The sequence below is a fragment of the Eubalaena glacialis genome, chromosome 4 (genome assembly GCF_028564815.1).
Source record: "Eubalaena glacialis isolate mEubGla1 chromosome 4, mEubGla1.1.hap2.+ XY, whole genome shotgun sequence".
NCBI classification, from domain to species: Eukaryota; Metazoa; Chordata; class Mammalia; order Artiodactyla; family Balaenidae; genus Eubalaena; species Eubalaena glacialis.
Window position 1 is genome coordinate 55,523,012 of NC_083719.1, and position 23,288 is coordinate 55,546,299.

A 23,288-nucleotide genomic window follows, 5' to 3' on the forward strand; every position below is an offset into this window, starting at 1 on the left:
AGGAAAAAAAAAAATAACATTACAGATAAAATTGAGCTCCCTTTAATACATCATTCCATTTTATTTTTTCCTTTTTACCCTCCCCAAAAGAGAATGACTCTCAGGAAATGAGTGTGTCCTTCCATGATTTTACACTGCTATTTTATAAGAATGCATGTAGTAGTATACAGTACTGTTTTGGGTCTCAGAATTTCAGTGGTAGACGGTACATCTCATACAGCATTTTTATTCTTACTCAAAACTTTAAAACTTTAAAACTTAGTTCCCCGTCCTGTAGGTCAGTTACCTCTCATGGCTCAACTGTTTTTTTTGCATAGGCCAATATCAAGGTGTCAGTTGGACTCTGGGCTCTTCTCTGAGGCTCTCGGGAAGAATCTGCTTCCGAGTTCATACAGTTCATACCATTTTAATGCACATGCCTCCTTATCCTTGCTGGTTGTCAGCCAGGGGCCTCTCTTAGCTTCCTAAGGCAGTCCACTTGCCTTGTTGCATGTCACTCTCCATCTGCAAACCGGCAACAGTGTCAAATCCGTCTGGCTTCCTCATCTGCTGCCAAGAGAGAAAATTCTTTTTTTTTTTTTTTTTTTAAGGACTCACCTGATAAATGATGTCAGCTTACTAAGGGCTTAATTATACATCTTAAAAATCCCTTCATAGCAGTTCCTAGATTAGTGCTTGAATAATCAGGACAGGAATCATGAGAGGGCCATCTTTAGAATTGTCACATGGACATTTAGGTTATTTAAAAAGGATTGTTTATATGCGCGTGCAAGCGTTTCTCTAATGTACATACTTAGAATTGTAATCGTGAGGTCATAGTGTGTATTTTCAATTAGTGTTGATATTCCTATATTTCTCCAAAGTAGTTGTATCAGTTTACACCCCCAGTAGCTGTTCAGTAGTTCTTAAAAATGAAGAAGCCCCTTAACCTTACACCGTATACAGAAACTAACTCAAAATATATCAAAGACCTAAACACCAGGCCTAAAACTATAAAAATTCTTAGAAAATAACATAGAGGGAAAGCTTCATGACATCAGATTTGGCAGGGACTTCCTGGATATGACGCCAAAAAGCACAGGCAACAAAAGTAAAAAATAGACCATTTGGACTATATCAAAATTAAAAGCTTGTGTGCATCAAAGGAACATAATCAATAGAATGAAAAGGCAACCTATGGAATGAGAGAAAATATTTGCAAATCATGTATCTGATAAGGGGTTCATATCCAGAATATGTGAAGAATATATGTTGTTATAGCTCAACAACAACAAAATCCAAATATAAAATGGGCAAAGGACTTGAAATAGACATTTCACCAAAGATGATATAGAAATGGCCAAAAAAGCCCATGAAAAGATGCCCAGCATCACTAATCATTAGGGAAATGCAAGTCAAAACCACAGTGAGATTACCAACTTATACCTATTAGGATGGCTACTACCAAAAAAACCCAGAAAATAACAAGTGTTAGTGAGCATGTGGAGAAATTGGGACCCTTGTAAACTATTGGTGGGAATGTATAAAAACAGTGCAGCAGCTGTGGGAAACTGTGGTGTTTCCTCAAAAAATTTAAAATGGAATTACCATATGATCCAGCAGCTTCACTTCTGAGTATATACACAAAAAAATTGAATGTGGGATCCCAAATGTATGCATTCATTAACCTTTATGTAAGAATCTATTTCACTTCATCATCTCTAGCATTCATAATGTTTGGGGTCTTTGCTAATTTGGTATCTCATTCTAATTTACTTTTCTTTGATTTCTACTGTGTTGCTAATCATATATAATCCCTCCTTTGTGAACTGTTGGTTCAGTTTTTTTTTAATACAATTTTTAAAGGTATTTTCCATTTAGTTATTACAAAATATCGGCTGTATTCCCCATGTAGTACGATACATCTTTGAGCCTATCTTACACTCTATAGTTTGTACCCCCATTCCCCACCCATGTATGAACCCTCCCCCTGCAACCACTAGTTTGTTCTCTGTATTTGTGAGTCTGCTGCTTTGTTGTTAAATTCACTAGTTTGTTGTATTTTTTTAGGTTCTACATATAAGTGATATCATGCAGTATTTGTCTCTGTGATTTATTTCACTTAGCATAATGCCCTGCCAAGTCCATCCATGTTGCTGCAAATGGCAAAATTTCGTTCTTTTTTATGACTGAGTAGTATTCCACTGTATGTATATATACAACATCTTCTTTATCCATCATCTGTTTATGGACACTTAGGTTGCCTCCATACCTTTGCAATTGTGAATAACGCTGCTGTGAACATTGAGGTGCATGTATCTTTATGAATCAGTGATTTTGGTTTTTTTGGATATATACCCAGGAGTGGAATTGTTGGATCATGTGGTAGTTCTATTTTTAGTTTTCTGAGAAACCTTCATACTGTTTTCCACAGTGGCTGCACCAGTTTACATTCCCACCAACAGTGTGTAAGGGTTCCCTTTTCTCCACATCCTCACCAACATTTGTTATTTGTGTTTTTTGATGACAACCATTCTGACAGGTGTGAGGTGATGTCTCATTGTGGTTTTGATTGGCATTTCCCTGATGATTAGCAATGTTGAGCATCTTCTCATGTGCCTGTTGGCCATCTGCATTTCCTCTTTGGAAAAACATCTTTTCAAGACTTCTGCCCATTTTTAAATTGGGTTGTTTGTTTTTTTGATGTTGAGTTGTATGAGCTGTTTATGTATGTTGGACATTAATCCTTTAGCATATCATTTGCAAATATTTTCTCCTGTTCAGTAGGTTGTCTTTTCATTTTGTTGGTTTCCTTTGCTGTGCAAAAGCTTTTAAGTTTAATTAGGTCCCATTTGTTTATTTTTGCTTTTGTTTCCTTTACTTGAGGAGAGTGATTCAGATTCTTTGTCCATTTATCAATTGGAATATAAATTTTATCAATTTATTTGAGTTTGTTTTATATACACACACACATACTTTCTAGTTTTTGTAATTTGATTTTTTTTACACTTCCCACTTTGGTATTATTAAATAATCCCAGATCCTTCCTTTCCCTACCTTTTATGTTAAATTATTATATATACTAGGTGTGTATGGTCTTTATCTGATTCTCATTGACCTGCTGTTACACTGTTTTAAATAATGTAGCTTTGTATTACCATCAGGACAATACATTTTTTTTTAATTTAATTTTTGTTTTATATTGGAGTATAGTTGATAGGATAATACATTTTAATATCTGGTAACAGTAGATCCTCATTATTCCTTTTTTCAAAATGTATTTGCCAATTTTTCAGCTTTTATTATTAATGCCAACCAGTGCTGTTCCTGTAACACAACTATAAATGGTTTATATTGTTACCTTATTATCCTGCTGTTAGCTATCTAATTAAGTAGTAATTTCTTTTGACTAGAGATCATTTCACTATAGGTAAGTTTTATAACTGCTGACAAGGTAATGCACTTCCTTTGATATCATTGTGATGCTATTAATATAGTAATATTCCCAAAAGGTATTAAAGATTATTACTATATAATATTTCTAGGAAGAGAAAATAATTTTAAATGGCCTAAAATTCAGCATCAAAACCAAGAAGTTAATTCAGAGTGGCCTAAATGCCAGAATTCTGCGTAGATCTGGCTACAGAATGTCACCACTCTGACGAAAAGTAAGCTATGAAATAGGTAACTAGCAATGACTTTGAATATACTGCTGCCAAAGTCCCAACATAATAACTTTTTTATTGAAGTGAAGGAAATTATTTTTAAACTTTATATGGCAAATGAAAAATCCAGAAAAACACAAAACCAGATAAATGTATTCCAAAAATTAACATTCAGTCACTCCTGTTACTGCTTGAGCCAAAGATCTCTATAAGTCAATCTAAATAGTTAATTTTCTTATCAAAATCACTATTTCTTTGTTTTTAAGATGTTGGCAAATACTGAAAATTTCAAAAATATAGTAATGTAATTTATAAATGAAATATGTCAACACAGAATACTAATAAATTTCTTGTAGAGAACATTTATTTAAGCTGCTTCCCCAAATTTAGAAATACCCGGAAAACATACAACTTCTGAAGATGTAGCAACATTTACACGGTCCGTTTTCAAAGTCTCGATATAAACAGCTCTCAGTTCTAATTTCAACTGGTTTGTCTTCAGTACATGATATTTGATGGCAAAGAATAGGATCTTTTAAGAGTTCTTGTGTAGTTTTGATCTGTTTGAAAGTGCTGAATTGAACAAATGCAGCCCACAGAATTAAAAATTTGAACACTTGAATGTACAGGATCACGTAAAACAGGGAATTCTGAAGTTTTCTGCCAGGGGTTTTTTAATGGAGAATTGTCTTTCATAGGATTTTTTCCTTTATTCTCTTTTGAGGTGGTGCCTTTGTCTTCCAAAGCCCGAGCAAGCATGTAACTAACTTTTCTTTGATGAGCCAAAGCTTCTTCTTTATCATTTAACTGCATGCACAGAAATTAAAAACGTACCAGTTGGTAAATCACAGAGAACAGAGCTATAGTCAGTCAGAAGTATTTCATGAAAATGTTCAATCTCCAGTCTAAGCCAGTCAGTATGAATAAATCAATTAGGTGTTCACTGATTCCTAAGCATCAATGCTACATGTTACCGAGGATTTTGTTTTAAAGGAAAAATAGAAAACAGCCTTCTTTCTGTTGAAAAATTTTTTAAGTCATCTGAAGAGAGAGGAGAAAGAAGTATATATTTACATGGTATGTGTGTATATGTGTATATATGTATATATAATACCAACATGTACTTACCTCTGAAAGAATGTTGAAGTTATTTATATAAAAATTGTTTTTATATTTTTATATGCAAATAAACTTTAATACTCTTCTATAGATAAGTATGTTCATATAACATGAGTTTCTTTGTATAGTCATCTATGAAATTGAGGATAACAGGACCGATTTCAGGGTTGTGGTAATGATTAAAAGATATAATGCATGAGGAAGTTCCTTGAACACTTTAAAAATTCCTGAATATATAAGTCTTGTCATGAACTGTATATGTAACTGCAGATGACGGAGATGCCTGGACTTAATTTCAGGGAGCCTCCTCTTTTCAGAGGTGGAGCTTTAAAGCTGCACAGGAAGAACATGGATGGGAGAAGTGGGAAGCATGTGTGGGGGGTGTTTAAGGAGATGAAGATCATAATTCTGGAAAATGGTACCTGAAATGGGAACAGAGCATAAAAGTCAAGTATAGAGCGATAAAGAGTTGAATTAATAGGAAGGAAAAAGATAAGCTCATCCACAGCCTCTAACGAAAAGCAAAGATACTAACCAAATCTATTAGCATCTTAAAGACTTCCTGAGGATCATGCTGGTCATCAGTACTCTTAGAACTGTTTTCCAAAGGGAGTATACCCAACAGTTTCTGCCCTAAGGTCTTCTTACTCCTTTGTGATGGTAACCCTAAAATGGAACATGAAAATCCAGCTGAGACACAAAAAGACACTCACTGAAGTACTTCCAGAAAAAGAGGTAAGTGTGAACCAAGGCTAATTCATTCCTAAATCAGTCAGGACCTTGTCCTCTTCAGGTGACCTCTAGCACGAGTGAGTCAGGCAGCACAGTGCAGTGGGAAAAGCAGACTTTAGAGCCAGGATGGCAAACGCAGGTGAGAGGCCACAGTGTGAGAACCCAGAGCAGCGCCCTGCCACTCTCATTGCTCAGCAGCTGCCCATGGGAGAATGCAGCCTGTGCTACCTGATAATCTCAGTCTTCCAAAGGAGCCAGCAATCCACATTTGCGTGTGAAATCTCCCAGTGTAAAGGTTAGCCACCTGCCCACAATATTTGAGAACACACTATTCACTCCCAACAAAACATGTCTGCAGACAGGTGGCCTCTGAACCATGCAAACTCTGCTTTAGAGCCAGAAAGACCCGGACTTGAATCCCCATTTAACCACTTCCTAATGGTATCATGTTGGACAAGTTCTCTGAGCTACATGTCCTAACTTCCAGAATGAGAATAATAGTACCTATGCTCTATTGTTGGGTTGCTGTGCCATTAAATAATAGAGCACGGGCTGGGGGAAGGGAGTGGGCAGTTAGTATTGAATGGGGGTACAGAGTTTGGGAAGATGAAAAAGTTCTGGAGATGGATGGTGGTGATGATTATACAACAATGTGAATGGACTTCTTGTCACTTAAAAATGGTTAAAATGGTAAGTTTAGAAAAAAATGGTTCTAAAGAACCTAGGGGCAGGACAGGAATAAAGATGCAGACGTAGAGAATGGACTTGAGGACACAGGGAGGGGAAAGGGTAAGCTGGGACAAAGAGAGAGAGTGGCATGGACATATATACACTACCAAATGTAAGACAGCTAGTGGGAAGCAGCCGCATAGCACAGGGAGATCAACTCGGTGCTTTGTGACCACCTAGAGGGGTGGGATAGGGAGGGTGGGAGGGAGACGCAAGAGGGAGGAGATATGGGGATATATGTATATGTATAGCTGATTCACTTTGTTATAAAGCAGAAACTAACACACCATTGTAAAGCAATAATACTCCAATAAAGATGTTAAAAAAAAAATGTACCTACTTAAAAAAGAATGGTAAGTTTTATGCATATTTTATCACAATTAAAAAAAACAAAACAGTTGCGAAAGCACCTAGCCCAGCTACTGACATATTGCTTAAAAGTCCACATCCTGCAATATGTACACTGATATTCTTCTTCATCCATAGAAAGGATGCAATTTGTAGCAGAAAATACAAAATTTATAGATTTATACAAAGCAAGTTTCAAGAATGTTTTTAGAATGCTCTGCAAATGGTCTAATGATCAAATAAAGTCTAAAGGGACAATTCCCTTTCCACCCAATCCTGATAAACCCCAGTGACTGGGCCGCACACCTGACCTTCTTCAATAGCAGCTGTGGCCAAGGGGAAAAGCCAGACAAGCTGACCAGCTCATCAGTTCTGAGAGTGGATGAATCTGTCTCTATTTTCAAGCTAAAAACAAGGAAACATGCTTATACGCTCTCTCTCGGAACTTGTCTAAGCAGCCATATCAAGAAGAAAAGTTAACATAGTGTTAACCACAAATAAGAAAATGACCTGTAACAATCATCTTGTACCAGATTATTGAAGTATATTAAAATGAATCAAAGTCTTGTCACTAAGAAACTCACAAAGAGCTACTAAACCTTTTATGGACTTGTAAAGGCTTTTCAGAGATGAACTAGTTATTTTAAATTCTGCTTCCAGTCTCTCTCAGTACCTTAACGGAAAGCAAAGATTGGGAGCTGTACCTCTCAAATCATATTTTCTATGGAAAAGTTCCTGAATTCTGTAAAAAGCTAAGAAAGGCAGGAATTGTGGAATATAAAATGAGTACAAGTGCTGAATTGAATATGAAATCTACCACTTCTTTCTCCCTACTCGACCTTCCATCAAAACAAAATCAGATTTTCAAAGGGATTTGACTTCAGTTAACACAACACACCTAGGCTGCCCTCTAAGAGTATACCTTTGAAAATTTTGCAATCCAGCTCCTATCAAGGGCCTCACTGAAAGAAGAGGTGCTTGAGGAAGATCACCTACACATTGGTTGTTCACGGTAGAACTAGGTATTCTTAATGTTTTCCACCAATTCCTCAAAGGCTAAGTACATTGGACTATGTTAGCTTATTCCCCTGGCAAATCACTTACCTTGACATTAAGGTTATACCTTTATCTTTTATCAAGGAATTATTATAGAAAACAGCCACGTAAATACTAATTTTTTATTTATTATAAGTGACTGTTGAGGACTTAGCCATTATATTTGCTCACTGGCCCCTGTAAGTCTCATATCAGAAAACACCTTTAGAAGTTAATTTCAGTACAGTGTGGAATGCCTGATTAAGAACGAACAAGAGTTGAGGAACATTATTTCCCCCCTTTTGCCCTGACTTCCACCTGACTCTAAATACATAGCTTTTATAATCTGCTTTCACAGTTCTTGTTTACTACTTCTATTTTTATTATCCCTATAAGCTGTTTCTTAACACTTCAGCAAAGAGATGGGTAAAGTTTAGTTAATGAAGCTAAAGTTCACAACACTTGACCCATATACTAATGCTAATATGCACTGTTTGAAAAGAGATATTTCAAACAAAATTAGGTATCTACTATTAAAAGTTTCATTTTTAATACTATAAGATTCTTATTGGTCCTAAATTCATCTGAAAATGAGAGATACTGGAACTAGGATTATGGATTTTGTCAAATTAAAAAAGATTTAGAAACAGGGTCATGTCAGAATTTGAATACTAAAAATTTACACTTCTTAATAAACTTCACTTTAATCTTTCTTGACTGATAAATGGTTTCAAATTGGAATTTTAAATTGAAGCCATATGAAGCCTACTGAATAATACTTACAAATGAAAATTGAGATTGACCATTTAGAGAAACTAAAATTTCTAAAAAACAACAGCTACTTTGTTTATATTGGACAGTCTACATACTTCAATGGCAATTTATTCTCTCATGCCATTTTTATATATTTTGTTTACACTAATACCATAATGACTCCAAAATGGCCATGAACTTTTGATAGGCTTGTGAACCAAAACCTAAACTTCTGTTTCACTTTTTATAAGAATATTTTATTAATTTGTCCAATTTAAGATTATTCCTCTACTGCTCAATGTCTCCTTCCACAGTCACACATTTCAATGAAGTTTAATTAGATAGATAAACTTAATGTTGGGTTCCACTGTTGGGTTCTAGTGCTCTTATTATAAATTTTTTCCACTAAAAATCTCTACTAAAAAAGAGATTCTCGTTATTTTATGGTTTCATCTGCATAAATAACACCCAGTGACTCCTTTTTTCCCATAGTTGTTATATTTTTAGATAAATCCTAACTATATGTGAAATTTCAATTATATTCACCATATTAACTGTGCTTAATCAACTATGATTATAACCAAAAACAACTGAAATTATACCTGATTATTACCATTATAATTCATATTTACCATCATCTTTAAGGTGCTTCCAATTTGTCCCTTTTGTTGCTTTCTTACACATTTTATCCATTTGTGTCAATCTTAGTGCCTGGTCATTTTTCCTCATTAATTGTTGCTCAAACGCAATTCTGAATGCATCTGCCATTATGTAGGCTTCTTCTTTACTCTTTTGCAGAAGTTCCAACTGGTTTTGAAAGAAAGTTTGAGAGGTGTTAGAGGCAAAACCAGAACAATTCTTGCCTGAATGCTGAGTCAGATTAGCAAATGCAGTCTCCCTGCCTAGTAGGAGTCTTCTGCCTGCCCTTGATCTACTGCATCCACTTAATCTAATTAGTACATGCCATTCTCTTCTGCAGCAGCTGCCCACTCTGAACTAGATTACCAGGAGTTTCTCTTGTGCCTGTCAGTTCCCTGGTAATCCTACTCTTAGACCTCATTATCCTAGACGGGCCTCGTGTATGTCCTGCCCAACAAGGAAGAAGGGAGGATGCCAATGGCTGCATTTCAGTTCTGCCTTGGGCCATGCCAGAAAATACCACTGAAAACAATTATGAATACCATCTTTCAGATACCTCCCACAGCTGACTCTGATCTTTGTAATCTTATGCTTTTCCTGATGAATTGCTAATGTTTAGCTGTTTGCTTTCATATATACTCTGAAGACTAAATTCCAAACCTTCAATAAAAACATTTTAAAAATTATGGTCCATACTGTATTTGTGAAAGCCTAATTATAATGGCAGCTATCATTTGATTAAATGCCAGGCATGGTCCTGTGCTAAACATTATATGTCTACCTTTTTTTATTTTTCACAACTCTCCAAACTAGTTATTAGCCTCCATTTAACATATGCGTCCAAAGCCACAAAGCTGGAAAGTGATGGAGCTGAGATTCAAACCTAGGTCTGGCTGGCACAAAGGTTCCTTCCACTGTACCTTGCAGCTTTTCTAATAAGCTTCATGTTTATCTCTCGGCTAATCAGTGTTGCACACACTGGTGATTTTAAGCATGTGTGCCTTTTCCTCTAATATCTAGTAATTTTAGGGCCACGTATAGACAAAAGAAATATGAACTTAGGAAATATTAACTAAAACACAGGCAAACAACTTTTCATGGCTGCAATATCGTGCCAAGTAATGTAAACAAAATCCAGTTTATACGTTAATGTTATCATTTAAAACTAAGGATAAGTTCCATAGCCAAAGACTACCAAATAAAGCTAATTATTACATATACTTTCATTTATTCTACTTTGTGTTAATGGAGAAGCAAAACCAAAGCTTTTACTGTTTTGATAACACAATACCTCCTGTTTGACCTGAAGGAGCATTTTCCGAGTAGATGCTGCCAGTCTGGCACAGGTACAGGGGCTCCCTCTGGGACCGTGACAAAGGCAGGCTCCCAGGACTGCAAGCTTTAAATCCAAAAGAATTATCCGTTACTAAGTGTCACATTGCTCAGCGGTACACAAACACGGGGCGCACACACAAACCCATGCACATTTTATTCAAGCACCTAATTCAAAGAAGCTGCAAAGGAAAACAAAAATAGGAAGCTGAGACCATGATTTCAGGACCCAAGGGGAAATTAACTACAAATGAGGAGAGACTGTTATTACTTGGAACAAAAATAAACAGGAATTCTGCATTCCTTCTGCCCACGCTCTGAAACCTTGCACTTGGTACCAGTTTCCTATACTTCCGAGTTCTCGGCAGGAACTAGACCTAACGAAGTGAATATAAGCATCCACAATATGGATTTCCTGTGACTGGGTTTGGCCTTGCTACCCAGCGTTCATTACTGTCAGGTCCTGCCAGGAGAGATGCATGCTCAGAAACGATGAGTGAATTTTAAGGAAAACAATCATCCTGCCACTCCTAAAAAAATGGTCTATGATCATGTAATAAATTCTTATATATTTCTTGGCTCAGCCACTGTTCTGGAATTGCATATGGCCCTGATCCTTCAAAACCTGTCTTTGGATCACAATGAAGAAACGAGTCCATGTGGGTCACTCCTGGTTAACCACTGTAGCCAAAAGAAAAGTAAGAACTGTTGTACTTTTTTTAAAAACCCATTTTGGCAACTAACCACAAGTTGCTTTCCCAAAATATTCCAACAGCTTCCAATTTAATGGAGGCGGTCTATGTAACATATTGTGCCATATCTTTTAAAGTTTCATGTGGAACATACTACAAAATTATTGTCTAAGCTTCCTGCTGCTATAAATTTCACATGGACTGGCTTAAAATAGAATCTTATTTTAGAGACTGTTTAGACAGGAAGATTCCATGGTCTCTCTTAATGTAAAGGCTATTTCAGAAAATTCCTTCTCGCATTAATGATAACTGTGAAGTACACAGTGAGCTTCAGTTGACTCAAGTGTACAAATGGCGGCTATGTGGCAGATTGGTATCTTCCCTTTTCAACTTCCGGCTCCTGATAATTGTCCCTGCGAAAGTTGCCAAAAGCAACTTAAGACCTGGGTAGGGCCAATATAAAAATGCAAGGTTTCTGCAAGGACCTCTGCATCCTAATTCTACGTCCTTACCTCAGTGCGCCTTCATCAACTGGCTCAGGGCCCTTGTTCTTGCCTGCCATAAAGTTACTTAGAGCCTACTCAAGATTATAATAAAGCACGCTTTTTCTGAACTTTCTCTCCGTTCAGTTTCTTTTATTTGTCTTTTTTTTGCTATTACACTAGTTTTCCACCCAGGCAGTAGAGCATGGTGATCAAAAGCACAGACTCTAAACTCTACCTGGGTGTAAATCCCAGCTCCACCACTTAGTAGCTTTGTGACTTTGGGCAAATCACTTAACCCTTCTGTGCAAAAATTACCTCATTTGTAAAACAGGGATTTAATTGTACTCACCTTATTTGGTAGTTGTGAGAATTAAATGTGTTAATCTATGTGAAGCACTTAGAACAGTGCCTGGCACTTACTAAGGACTATGTATTTGCTATTATTAGTAGTAGTTGCTTTATTTGAAGTTCTATAATAAGTGAATGGCTACCCCTTCTCACTCCACTGGTATGCTCATTTCTCATGAGTCCCCAGGACACTTGTAAGACATTTCACACCTCAGCAAGCAATTAGCAATGCATCAGCAGATCTTTGTCCTGGACCTGGCTCAACCCCAGAGTGACTGCATCACTTTGGGAAAGTAACTAAAACTATCTGAGCCTGAGTTTCCTCCTCTGTAAAATGGGGATAATACCTGCTTTGCAGCCCTCACAAGACCGTTACGAAGATCAGATTAAAAAATGTGTGGGAAAGTACTCTGATGCAGTAAGCCTCTACCCAGGGAAGATACTACTAACATACTTTCTGCTAAAGCTGTAGAAAAAGGAAATAAAAGGGACAGGAAGTGGCTAGCACATCCCCTAATGTCCAAGAATGCTGTGCCTGAAAGGTATGATACCAGCAAGGCTGAAGAGTGGACCTCGGCCTCTCTCACCCTCAGTCTCAAATTGATAAGTATGGTTCTATCCTAGAAGTGGAGCTGATGGCGACAGCAGAAAGAAAATGGAAGTGGAAAATTTCCCTCCTACTAAATTTTCATACCTGCTTACCTACCTCAAGACCTGAAACCTCTGTAAAGCCACTTGTGTCCTGGCACGTGTTTTCCTGAGCCATCTTCTGCTGTTTGATATCAAGCAGGGCGAGGGCCTCCAAATACTGTTGATTCAAAACTAGGAAGGGCCATGTAAGAAAGTGTTAGGAGGTCTAACCCCAGCCTCACCTAATCCAGTTAAACCAACACCACATACTCACTTCTTCTAAGCAAGGGATATACAACTACCCACAAAATCTGTCTCCAACCAGAAAATCTGATAGAATAGTGGGTATCAAGTGAGTTAACACTAGATAAAATGTTATTTTTAATGTGGAAATAACTTTGCCACCGAAGTCTGGTCTTCATTTGCTCAAAGAAAATTTGTAGGATTTTCAAAAAGAGAACATACAAAGGCTAATTATCCACACTGTGAGACGATCAGATGATGAAATCTCATATATTGTATTAATGTCAACTGTACCAGCTCTCCAAACTCTATCAGACTTTTCTTTTAGTTAAGAGTTTTCACAAGAGGCTCTCAACCCAAATATTTAGAACAAGAGGGGTCCTGCTATTTACTGGAAAGCAGAATAACAGTAACTTTCCCTCTCTTCTTGTAGGGTGGAAGGATAGGGAGGAAGGGACAGGAGTAGTGGTTATGAGCAACTTCTGTCCTGGCACCAACCTAACATGGGGGAAATCACTATCTGCTCAAATCACTGGTGTGGAGAAGCCTATCTGTGTGTGCAGTTCTCACCCAGGGCATTGCCACAGTTCACTTACTACACTATGTAAAGTGCCGCTCTTGGGCCCATGACCTGACTGAGCACTCATTTTACGCCTTTCAAGCCACCACTTTAAAATAGTTTCTGCTGGGAATTCCCTGGCGGTCCAGTGGTTAGGGCTCCGGGCTCTCACTGCCAGGGGCCCAGGTTTGATCCCTGGTCAGGGAACTAAGATCCCACATGCCACATGGTGTGGCCAAAAAAAAGATTTCTAAAAAGTTGGTACCACCTTAATACTCTTTCATTAACTTTTGTCATATAGTGACTCATTATATAAAAGATATGCTCTGTGTGTGTGTGTATATACACATACATCTATAAATTTCAAGTTCTTAATGAGTCAAATAATATTTTGAAAAATATTTGTATTAGTGACAAAGTCACAGAAGACACTTTTATGAGAAAAAATTATGTTGAATAACTATACAATTTTATACTTTTCCTACTAGATTCCCAATAAACATACACCTACTCAGGTTCCTCAAACATCAGGTGCTCTACCATTTTGTTTACACTGAGTATAAAAGCTAAAGGATAAAGGGAGAATCAGGAGAAACTGCTTAATGGGTATAAGGTTTTATTTTGTAGTCATGGGAACGTTTTAGAACTAGATGTTTGTAAGTGTTATGAATTGTTCACTTTTAAATGGTTAATTTTAAGTTATGTGAATTTCACCTCAAATTTTTTTTTAATTCGAAAACCTAACTGATCAAACCCACAGCCAACATCGTTCTCAATGGTGAAAAACTGAAACCATTTCCTCTAAGGTCAGGAACAAGACAAGGTTGCCCACTCTCACCACTATTACTCAACATAGTTTTGGAAGTTTTAGCCACAGCAATCAGAGAAGAAAAAGAAATAAAAGGAATCCAAATCAGAAAAGAAGAAGTAAAACTGTCACTGTTTGCAGATGACATGACACTATACATAGAGAATCCTAAAGATGCTACCAGAAAACTACTAGAGCTAATCAATGAATTTGGTAGAGTAGCAGGATACAAAATTCATGCACAGAAACCTCTTCCAGTCCTATACACTAATGATGAAAAATCTGAAAGAGAAATTAAGGAAACACTCCCATTTACCATTGCAACAAAAAGAATAAAATACCTAGGAATAAACCTACCTAAGGAGACGAAAGACCTGTATGCAGAAAACTATAAGACACTGATGAAAGAAATTAAAGATGATACAAACAGATGGAGAGATACACCATGTTCTTGGATTGGAAGAATCAACATTGTGAAAATGACTATACTACCCAAAGCAATCTACAGATTCAATGCAATCCCTATCAAACTACCAGTGGCATTTTTCACAGAACTAGAACAAAAAATTTCACAATTTGTATGGAAACACAAAAGACCCCAAATAGCCAAAGCAATCTTGAGAAACAAAAACAGAGCTGGGGGAATCAGGCTCCCTGACTTCAGACTATACTACAAAGTTACAGTAATCAAGACACTATGGTACTGGCACAAAAACAGAAATATAGATCAATGGAACAGGATAGAAAGCCCAGAGATAAACCCATGCACCTATGGTCACCTTATCTTTGATAAGGAGGCAAGAGTATAAAATGGAGAAAAGACAGCCTCTTCAATAAGTGGTGCTGGGAAAACTGGACAGCTACATGTAAAAGAATGAAATTAGAACACTTCCTAACACCATACACAAAAATAAACTCAAAATGGATTAAAGACCTAAATGTAAGGCCAGACACTATAAAACTCTTAGAGGAAAACATAGGCAGAATGCTCTGACATAAGTCACAGCAAGATCCTTTTTGACCCACCTCCTAGAAAAATGGAAATAAACATAAACAAATGGGACCTAATGAAACTTAAAAGCTTTTGCACAGCAAAGGAAACCACAAACAAGACAAAAAGGCAACCCTCAGAATGCGAGAAAATATTTACAAACAAAGCAACTGACAAAGGATTAATCTCCAAAAAATATACAAGCAGCTCATGCAGCTCAATATCAAAAAAACAAACAACCTGGACTTCCCTGGTGACGCAGTGGTTAAGAATCTGCCTGCCAATGCAGGGGACACGGGTTTGATCCCTGGGCCGGGAAGATCCCACATGCCACGGAGCAACTAAGCCCGTGCGCCACAACTACTGAGCCTGTGCTCTAGAGCCCACGAGCCACAACTACTGAGCCCGTGCGCCTAGAGCCCGTGCTCCGCAACAAGAGAAGCCACTGCAAGTGAGAAGCCCGCGCACTGCAACAAAGACCCAATGCAGCCTAATTAATTAAATTTTAAAAAAAAATCCAAAAATGGGCAGAAGACCTAGATAGACATTTCTCCAAAGAAGATATACAGATTACCAACAAACACATGAAAGGATGCTCAACATCACTAATCATTAGAGAAATGCAAGTCAAAACTACAGTGAGGTATCACCTCACACCAGTCAGAATGGCCATCATCAAAAAATCTACAAACAATAAATGCTGAAGGGGGTGTGGAGAAAAGGGAACCCTCTTGCACTGTTGGTGGGAATGTAAACTGATACAGCCACTATGGAGAACAGTATGGAGGTTCCTTATAAAACTAAAAATAGAACTACCAGATGACCCAGCAATCCCACTACTGGGCATATACCCTGAGAAAACCATAATTCAAAAAGAGTCATGTACCACAATGTTCATTGCAGCTCTACTTACAACGGCCAGGACACGGAAGCAACCTAAGTATCCACTGACAGATGAATGGATAAAGATGTGGCACATATATACAATGGAGTATTACTCAGCCATAAAAAGAAATGAAATTGAGTTATTTGTAGTGAGGTGGATGGACCTAGAGTCTGTCATACAGAGTGAAGTCAGTCAGAAAGAGAAAAACAAATACCGTATACTAATACATATATATGGAATCTAAAAAAAAAAAATAGTTCTGATGAACCTAGGGGCAGGACAGGAATAAAGACACAGACATAAGAGCATGGACTTGAGGACACGGGGAGGGAGAAGGGTAAGCTGGGGCGAAGTGAGAGAGTGGCATGGACATATATACACTACCAAATGTAAAACAGATAGCTAGTGGGAAGCAGCTGCACAGCACAGTGAGATCAGCTCGGTGCTTTGCAACCACCTAGAGGGGTGGGATAAGGAGGGTGGGAGGGAGATGCAAGAGGGAGAGGATATGGGGATATATGTATACATATAGCTGATTCACTTTGTTATACAGCAGAAACGAACACAACATTGTAAAGCAATTATACTCCAATAAAGATGTTAAAAAAAAAACCTAACTGATGCATTTCTTCTCTTTTATCCTTAAAATATGTTACTTCAAAATATTAGCACTTTGTCTATTGATATTGTGTTCTTAACATAGGACATTCTATATAAAACTGATCTTTTAACATAGTATTTTAAAAGAATTATCAAAATACCACTCTACTTACTTGTATTTTCAGACTTGAGCATTTTAATTTCTTCTGTTTTCAGTTTCAAAGTTTCTTTGAGGACTGCATTTTCACAGTTTAGCCTGGAAAAAAGTACCCTCTAAATAACTAAAACATTAATACTTTGTAGGTGAATGAGAACATTTAATCCCATAATTACACCACGAAAACCCTAATATAATTTTTCTTACATCAAAACATTCTAGAATTTATATATGTAATAAAATAAAAATTTAAAGGAGTGTGGTTAGACTTTGAACTTACTCTTAACCCGTCTGTATACTCAGCTGAGAAAGTATCAGAACCAGAAATACCTCTAAGTCATCTATTTTGAACACTCATTCTCTTTACTAAAGTTTCAGTCAAGTTAATAACCATTTGAACACCAACTACATGCTTAGGCCACCTTCCAAAATTTGCATAAAAAGATACATAGGGGGGCTTCCCTGGTGGCGCAGTGGTTGAGAGTCTGCCTGCCAATGCAGGGGACACGGGTTCGAGCCCTGGTCTGGGAAGATCCCACATGCCGCGGAGCAACTAGGCCCATGAGCCACAATTACTGAGCCTGCGCATCTGGAGCCTGTGCTCTGCAACAAGAGAGGCCGCGATAGTGAGAGGCCCGCGCACCGCGATGAAGAGTGGCCCCCGCTTGCCACAACTAGAGAAAGCCCTCACACAGAAACGAAGACCCAACACAGCCATAAATAAATAAATAAATAAATAAATAATATTAAAAAAAAAAAAAAAAAAAGATACATAGGGAGGTACAAACTTCCAGTTGTAAAATAAGTAAGTCCTGGGGATGCAATGTACAGCATGAAGACTGTAGCTAACAATTATTGTACAGTATTTGAAAGCTGCTAAGAGAGTAGACCTTAAAAGTTCTCAACATAAGAAAAAAACTGTAATGATGTACGGCAATGAATATTAACTAGATTTATTGTGATGATCATTTTGCAACATATACAAATATCAAATCATTATATTGTACACTTGAAACTAATACACTGTTATATGTCAATTATACCTCAATTTAAGAAAAAGATACATAGGGAGCTTTATCTATTGAATGAAAATTGGAATTACTTACAAGAGTTCCTAAATTGCCCAGCATCAGGACTTCCCTCTGGCACAGTGGTTAAGAATCCACCTGCCAATGCAGGGGACACGTTCGAGCCCTGGTCCGGGAAGATCCCACATGCTGCAGAGCAACTAAGCCCACAAGCCACAGCTACTGAGTCCGCGTGCCACAACTAGTGAGCCCGCGTACCACAACTACTGAAGCCCGCGTGCCTGGAGCCCATTCTCCGCAACAAGAAAAGCCACCATAATCAGAAATGAGAAGCGTGCGCACCACAACGAAGAGTAGCCCCCACTCGCCGTGACTAGAGAAAGCCCGCGTGCAGCAACGAAGACCCAACGCAGCCAAAAATAAGTAAATAAATAAATTTATTTTTAAAATAAATAAATAAATAAATTTGTTTTAAAAAATAAATAAATAGCCCAGTATCAGAGGCTTAAAAATTGCGCTTTTGTAATTAAAAACAGTCGCCAGATCATCTGGTCTAATTTATAACTTTAAATAAAATACCTATCAAGACGTGATATGCCTAAGGAATATTACATGCTGTGCTTGGGACAGGCCTCATATCATTAAAACAGTGGTCATGAAGTTAAAGTTTCTCAATTAAAAGTGATGTGGTTCACATCACAAGAAAAAAAAATTCTGTAACCATGTATGGTGACGGATGTTGACTGTATTGTGGTGAACATTTTGTGATATGTACAGGTGTTGAGTCATTGTGTTGTACACCTGAACTAATGTAATATGTCAGTTATATCTAAAAAACAAGAAATGTAAATCTAAGACATTCCCTTTCCATGAATTACCTACAAATTAATAAAACGTGAAATCAGTTTCTCAAGCAATGTCTATAGCCCTTGAGGAATAAAGCACTTTTTTTTCCTTTATAAATTTATTTATTTATTTATGTATTTATTTTTGGCTGCATTGGGTCTTCGTTGCTGCGCGCGGGCTTTCTCTAGTTGTGGCAAGCGGGGGCTACTCTTGGTTGCGGTGCATGGGCTTCTCATTGCGGTGGCTTCTGTTGTTGTGGAGCATGGACTCTAGGCATGCGGACGTCAGTAGTTGTGGCTAGTGGGCTCTAGAGTGCAGGCTCAGTCGTTGTGGCGCACGGGCTTAGTTGCTCCACGCATGTGGGATCTTCCCGGACCAGGGCTCGAACCCATGTCCCCTGCATTGGCAGGTGGATTCTTAACCACTGTGCCACCAGGGAAGTCCTAAAGCACCTTAGCACAACCTCTTCCTAGGACTCTAGGTCTGTGATTCTCAAACTGAACTCTGAATAATTCTAAGCTTATGAGGACGTTCAGATGCTCACAAACATTTTATGAGATGCATGCAAACTACTTTATAAATTAATTTTAAAAAACAACCTACTCAGGGACTTCCCTGGTGGTCCAGTGGTTAAGACTCCACGCTCCCAATGCAGGGGGCCAAGATTCGATCCCTGGTCAGGGAACTAGATTCCACGTGCCACAACTAAGAGCCTGCATGCCACAACTAAAGATCCCACATGCCGCAATGAAGATCTCATATGCTGCAACTAAGACCCGGCCCAGCTAAATAAATAAATAAATATTTTAGAAAACCAAAAAACCAAAAAAAAAAATCACAACCTACTCAGTCAAATGCATTAACTTTGCTGTCTGGTTAACTATTTTTGTGCAGACCTCACTATAAAGCATCCTCTGTTAGTTCTGCCTAACTGAAGAGCATCCTAAGAGATAACCTGTTGACCAAGTGTAAATCTGTGTATGTGAATCAGAATTTTCTGGGTTCTGTGCAGCCAAAACAAAATACAAAAGAAAAAATTGGGTAAACAACACTATCACATTGGCAAATATCATAACGTATGACACATTCTCTTGATGAGGCTAGGGGGAAACAAGCAGTCTCATGAGTTATCGTTAGGAACGCAAATTGGTACAAGCCTCATAGAGAGGAATTAGCCAACGTCTAATAAATCTACATATGTATCTACCTTTTGACCCAGCAATTCTACTTCTAAGAATTTACCTTGAAAATACATCTCCAGCAACACAAAAGTATATGTCAAGGCTATTTATTGCAGCATTGTTTATAATAGCAAAATAATGGAAACAATCTAAGTGCCTATATATAGGAGAGTGGTTGAGTAACTATTTCACAGCCACACAATGGAGTGATTTCCAGGATATACTGTTAAACAGAAAAAGCACAAAAGAGTATCTACAGTAAACTACCTTTGATGTAAGAAAGAAGGGGAAATAAGAAAACATACATATACCTGCCTATTTGTGTAAACAGAAATAGAGGAAGGATAAATCAAAAAATAGTAAGATTGATTATGTACAGACAGTGAGGGAAGGAGGAATGGCAGGACATTGGGAATGGGGTAGAGGGGCGAAGGACACTTCTCTGAATGTACCTGTCTGAATACTTCTGACTGTTGGAAGCATGTCAATGTTTCACGAAGTCAAAAGTAGACAAACAAAATAAATAAGTAAATTAATAAGGATAGTGAAAAACTCTAAAACAGAATACAAATGGAAACAAATGAACTTAAATGAAGAGAATAACCATACTGAAGATAAGAAAGAGGAAACTAACCAAGTAAGTTTTAAACACCGTATTTTGACCATATACCTTCAGGCTAAAAACAAAACTGTAAACAAATATGGAACTCTAGTTAATGGGTTTGATTTTACAATGGTATGTATTAGCAGTTCTAAAGTTACCTTCTGTATAGTCTATGATGGAACAAATAAGTAAACATACAGGGTAACAGGAGCCATGTTTCTCCTTGTGGGACTTACAAATGCAGAGAGGGGCAAGGCTAAGATGAACCCTGTGGTGGTGCTCTGCAATTGGAGATATGAGTATGATCTCATTGATATGTGACAGATACATACATACATAAATGATAAAGAGACAGGTAGATAGATGATAAATCAATGACACAGATAGATAGATGTATATATATGTGTGTCTGCATCTGTGTATTTTCCAACTCTGTCCTCTGAGACAAACTCCACGCAGTGAACCCTCAGTAGTACTGAGCACACCTAGCACTCAGATCTTGATTTCTAAACACCATTCCCCATTAAAAGGAACTGCTGCTCCTTGAAGAAATACCTAATATTGTAGGCATACTGGCCTAGAATATCTTGTACCAGAAAGCAAGAAAGTGCTCAAAGAAAAATAGATGTCAAAAAGCCACAGGAGGGACTTTCCTGGTGGCGCAGTGGTTAAGAATCCGCCTGCCAATGCAGGGGACACGGGTTCAATCCCTGGTTCGGGAAGATCCCACATGCCACAGCTAAGCCCGTGCACCACAACTACTGAAGCCTGTGTGCCTAGAGCCCGTGCTTTGCAACAAGAGAAGCCACCACAATGAGAAGCCCGTGCACCACAACGAAGAGTAGCCCCCGCTCACTGCAACTAGAGAAAGCCCACAGGCAGCAACAAAAACCAACGCAGCCAAAAATAATTAAATAAATAAATTTATTAAAAAAAAAAAAAAAAAAAGCCACAGGAACACCTGCGCTTGATGGGGCTCCCACTGACCGAAGTTGGAAAATTTTAAACATCAAAAGAAATTATGGTAGTAATAGCTTTTAACCCACTGAATAATGCAAGAATCCTTGAATCCGTATTGGTATAAACAAACAAACGAGAAGGAAAAACTCTTTTTTACAGTAAAATGCCAACATACAAATGTAGAAGGAATAAGGGAATTAGAAAATTACCATTTGGCAACCATTGTAGTAATAATTGCTTCAGGTAGAGTATCAGTGGATATAAAAATGAGTGGGTGAAAAGTCTGATGAGTCACATATATTTACATAATTTTCAAGTATCTCTCCACAAGATGCTTATTAATTACAAGGGGAAAAATAGTGACTTAATAGTGGAGAATGAGGGCAGACACCATACCTTAACCAAGTGATCAAGATTCACATCCTAGGAATAGGACAAATCAGCATCATATGCCTCCTGATATGATGCACTAAGAATACATTGCTTCAGTGGTAATATTGCCCAAAATGCATAACCCAATTCAATCCAGAAGCATCAGATACCCTCATTGTAGGATGTTCTATAAAATAATGGGCCTGTCCGCCTCAAAAAAATGTAAAGGTTATAAAGGATAAACACTGAAGAACTGTTTCAGATTAAAGGAGACTAAAATTGAGACATGACAACCAAATGCAACATGTGGTTCTGGATTGGTCCTGAACAGGGGAAATTGTTTTTTCTGTTTTGCTCTAAGAACATTATTAAGATAGTTGGTAATATAAAGAAGGTCTGCACATTAAATAATAGTATTGGGTTAAGGTCTTGATTTTTATAACTATATTACGGTTATAAATGACAACGTCCCTTTTAAAAAAAAATACAAACTGAAGTATTTAGAGTAATGGGGCCCTATATATGCAAAATGGTTCAGAAAATATTACCTCTATATTTATGTATTTAACTACAAAGAGAGAGAAAGAAAGGAAAAAAGAATGATAAAGTAAATGTGGTAAAGAGTTAAAATTTGGAGAATCTTGGTGAAAGATATATAGGAGTTGTTCTATTCTTACAACTTTTCTGTAAGTCTTCAATTATCTCAAATTAAAAGTTAAGTAATAAATTTAAAAATTAGGTACTAAAGCCATCTATAACCCCAGATACCAAATCAATTTCTCAGTGATTAAATTATAGCATATTCATAAGGTCAAAGTTATTAAATAAATTCACACTAATACAAGAGTTGCTCAAAAGACTTTGAAAAAACAGTGCAAGGCTAAAATAACTTGGGAAACATGGCTCTTAAACTGTATTTTAATATACAGTTTATACCAGTTTTTGAAGAATGAAAATTAACAGTAACAGTAAAATATGGAACTGGTAAGTGGGTAAGCAATATGAATCTTATTTTATTTTATTTTTTTTTGGCTGTGCCACGTGGCTCGCAGGATCTTAGTTCCCCGACCAGGGATTGAACCCGGGCCATGGCAATGAAAGCACCAAGTCCTAACCACTGGACAACCAGGGAATTCCCTGAATTTTATACTTAGTGTGCTCAAAAAAGAAGAAAGCCGAAGCTACATTTGAATTATGCACAGTTTAAAAATTTCCAAAGAAAAATTATGGAATAATAATATACAAACCTGTCATATTTTTGGATCCAAGATTCCTCTATATTTTTAAATCTATTGCGATCAAATTCTATTTCCCACTGCAAGGCATTTATTTCCTATAGAAAAAAATAGCACTTTCAAGGAAATTACTACAAATAAATCATTTCATGACTTATGAATATCTGAAATAAATCATTTAGTCACTTCACAGAAATAGGCTAAAGACAAAAAATTAATTACTGCTCAAAAAGAGTCTATGACATTTGTAAACACATATGACATGCCTCTTTAGCACTCAAAAAGCTTTGCTGAAGCTTACTTATTATAGGGAACATTTCAAATTTGCTGGC

The 23,288-nt window shown here is 37.3% G+C and overlaps 1 protein-coding gene across 2 annotated transcripts in view; it reads right to left on the minus strand.

Annotated features, from left to right (window-relative positions):
* Window positions 1-4,031: 4,031 nt before the first annotated feature.
* CCDC125 (coiled-coil domain containing 125) overlaps window positions 4,032-23,288 on the minus strand; it is a 32,208-nt gene continuing 12,951 nt past the window's right edge. For both annotated transcript variants that reach the window (XM_061187873.1, XM_061187872.1), the window contains exons 8-14: window positions 22,969-23,054; window positions 16,747-16,829; window positions 12,563-12,678; window positions 10,291-10,398; window positions 8,993-9,167; window positions 5,299-5,429; window positions 4,032-4,451 (exon numbers count right to left, since the gene is read on the minus strand). In XM_061187873.1, coding sequence (XP_061043856.1) covers window positions 4,143-4,451; window positions 5,299-5,429; window positions 8,993-9,167; window positions 10,291-10,398; window positions 12,563-12,678; window positions 16,747-16,829; window positions 22,969-23,054 — 1,008 coding nt within the window. In that variant the 3' untranslated portion in view covers window positions 4,032-4,142. The remainder of the gene's footprint in view (window positions 4,452-5,298; window positions 5,430-8,992; window positions 9,168-10,290; window positions 10,399-12,562; window positions 12,679-16,746; window positions 16,830-22,968; window positions 23,055-23,288) is intronic.